Here is a 2,562-nt window from a genome sequence, read left to right as displayed (position 1 = left end):
AAGGAGTACAACCGAGACCGAAAGCCCTTTTCATATTCATTTATGTCCTGTTGCAATATATCTTCCATCTTAGTAACACGACTAAGCAGGGGACTCACCTTGGACGTCTACAATCCAGACCATGAGCAGAAAAAATACACAGTGCCAATCACAGAGGGATGAACATCAGCACCAGCGGAGGTAAGAGTTCCTGCAAGTGGTTCAAGTGCCACCCCCGATGCATAAGTACTAGATTCACCACTGGAAAGATACTTCCCTTTTTTTTATCACTCTAATTTGCTGCCTTGATTGCATGAAAATCGCCATCTGCATCTGCAATAAGCACCTTGGCTTGGCTGCCTTGATCCGTAATAAGAACCAAACTACCAAGAGAGTGGTAGAAGTCATAGAGTAAAGATGCATTCTGCAGAACTGCGTGAAGCGTTGAAGTGATTGCCTCTAAAATTTTGTCTTCCACATTCCAATTCAACATGCGATTGAAGTGGTCATAAGTTTCCTCTAGGCTGCCAAACGATCCATCTAGCAGAGCAAACGACTCCAAAGCAGCAGATCGGACAGCAGGCGACACTGGTTGGAAGATAGCAGCCTTCCAGACAGTCAACCCAACCAATAAAATCAGGAGACCGAGGTCTCAGGCCATGTCCGGCAATTCTGTATCCACCGTGCTTACTGCAACAGCAGCGGCAAGTTTTCTTTACATCATTCTCGCCGTTGCAATATCTTCAAGAATGGCAAGTGAAGGAAGAACACTGTTGCTGTGCTCAACTACAGGACTGTAATTGCTCAACTTCCTCTGTTCAATAAGACTTTTGAGCCTAGACATCCGGTACTCCCCCTTTCTGGTCGTCCTTGTAGCAAACATAATAGTTACAAATTGTTTGACTCCATAATCAACAGTATTCAGCTCCCACCAATCACCTAGAAGAGGATCCAAAACTGAAGCACCTATATGCTGTCCAGGCACCCAGAATTTACAGTTGTTCCCTTCAACAGTCATAAAAGCCATTCTCCACAGTAAACTCGCCACCATTTCCATAAAAACCAAACTACTAAGCCTAAAATCACCGAATTCAGCAGTGGTTGCTGTCTGTCTAGCAGCAAACTGTTCGGGACTACCCTTTAACTCTGTTTTCCAATACACTGCAAACTTCCATCCACAATGATCCCCAGCCTATCACAAAGAACCGCTGCCTCTTCCATTGCATGTGTGGTGAGAATATTAGATCGGCCTTGTTTGGCAGGCTTGACAACATTGCATAAGTCATATCTTGAAGTTGGGTCCCATCCAGTCCTAGGTGCATCCATGGAGACAACTTTAGGATCCCCAAACAGGGAAATGGCAACGCTAAGCCGCCTCTTCATACCACCACCGTAGTTCCCAGCCAGTGTGTCACCAACACCTCCATAAACCAGATTGACACTAATCAACGATTCATCCACTGCTATAGGGAGCAAGGTTGTTGGTCGAGCTCCATTTGGACCAAACAGACCAAAGCACTCCCCTTGAGGTAAAGCAAAAGAGAGCGCCTGAAGTGCATATTTAGCAATGTTGCCATCCTTTCCTGGATAGAACTTTTTGAGATCTCTTCAACTCAATCCAGAATTTGCAACAGAATTGGCAGCAGACAATTGATTTAGGGACAGAAATTGAAAAGAAGAGGTAAAAGCCGATTCCAAGGGCTGTTGTCCCACTTTCAGTGCATAAAGATAACCTTTCGTGCAAACAAAACTAAAAGCATCATTATATAACCAACCAAATTTATTCAGTACACCCAAAAAAATTATATCTCCATTTCGTACCACGAGGGCTCCCTTCTCATATGCTGAACTTCCCCGGAAATAAAACCTACCCACTAACAGTGCCCGAGCAGCAATTATGGAACCCAAAAATTAAGCCCCACCTTCAATTTGACTATGCACACACGCACAGGTACTGTGCTGAGCCACAGAAAAACAAATCACCCGGATGAATTTCTGTAACCGTCCTGGAATTCTAAAAAAAATGCCATAACGGAATTCATAGACACAAGCCCGAATTCCATCAATTGGGTACTGTTTCGATGCTTAACAGAACAGAGAACCTCCAGGCCAAAAATTTGAGCAGCGTTGGGCAGCCCCTTGGAACCCTTTCACTCCCATGGAAAAATCGTTGAGACATAAAATTCGATGGCATTTCAGAAGCTTACCTCAAAATACGTTGGAGTGGGTTCCCCGCTGGACTGCCGAGAGCTGGAATGGGAATGGGAGGTGGTGGCTGGAAGTCAAATCCCACCGGACTTGCTTTTGACAACGCCGACGGAGCCTCCTCCGTGTTCAGTGGCAAAGAGCCGCCCTTTTGGGGATTTTCCGAGATAGAGGGCTCTCAGAAACACATCCTTGTCGGAAGAATCGCCAAAAATATTACCTTCTCATGTTCAGGGAGACATTCGGCTGGCCGTGAGGAGGGGTGTTTTGAGGTCGAACCCACACCAGCCATTACCGACGTGGTTTTGGGAGAATACCCTTCCGATGTCCCCAAATCGGAGTTCCCGCCGTGTGATTTTGGAAGTGTTGAGGCCGATT

General features: G+C 45.7%; 1 protein-coding gene across 1 annotated transcript; it reads right to left on the bottom strand.

Moving 5' to 3' along the window:
• Positions 1–1,119: 1,119 nt before the first annotated feature.
• LOC137943739 (ABC transporter A family member 8-like) lies at positions 1,120–2,139 on the bottom strand. The gene is made up of 2 exons (XM_068789177.1): positions 2,082–2,139; positions 1,120–1,562 (listed from the first exon to the last, which is right to left on the bottom strand). The coding sequence occupies exons 1-2, from the start codon at positions 2,137–2,139 to the stop codon at positions 1,120–1,122; spliced, it is 501 nt and encodes a 166-aa protein (XP_068645278.1).
• Positions 2,140–2,562: the final 423 nt, after the last annotated feature.

This window comes from Aristolochia californica, unplaced genomic scaffold (assembly GCF_029961685.1).
Source record: "Aristolochia californica isolate CCGP_79_NKW_82.1479 unplaced genomic scaffold, dmAriCali1.0.hap1 SCAF_11, whole genome shotgun sequence".
Classification (NCBI taxonomy): domain Eukaryota; kingdom Viridiplantae; phylum Streptophyta; class Magnoliopsida; order Piperales; family Aristolochiaceae; genus Aristolochia; species Aristolochia californica.
The sequence above is the reverse complement of the archived record's forward strand: the minus strand, read 5'-3'. Positions and strand labels throughout refer to the sequence as shown.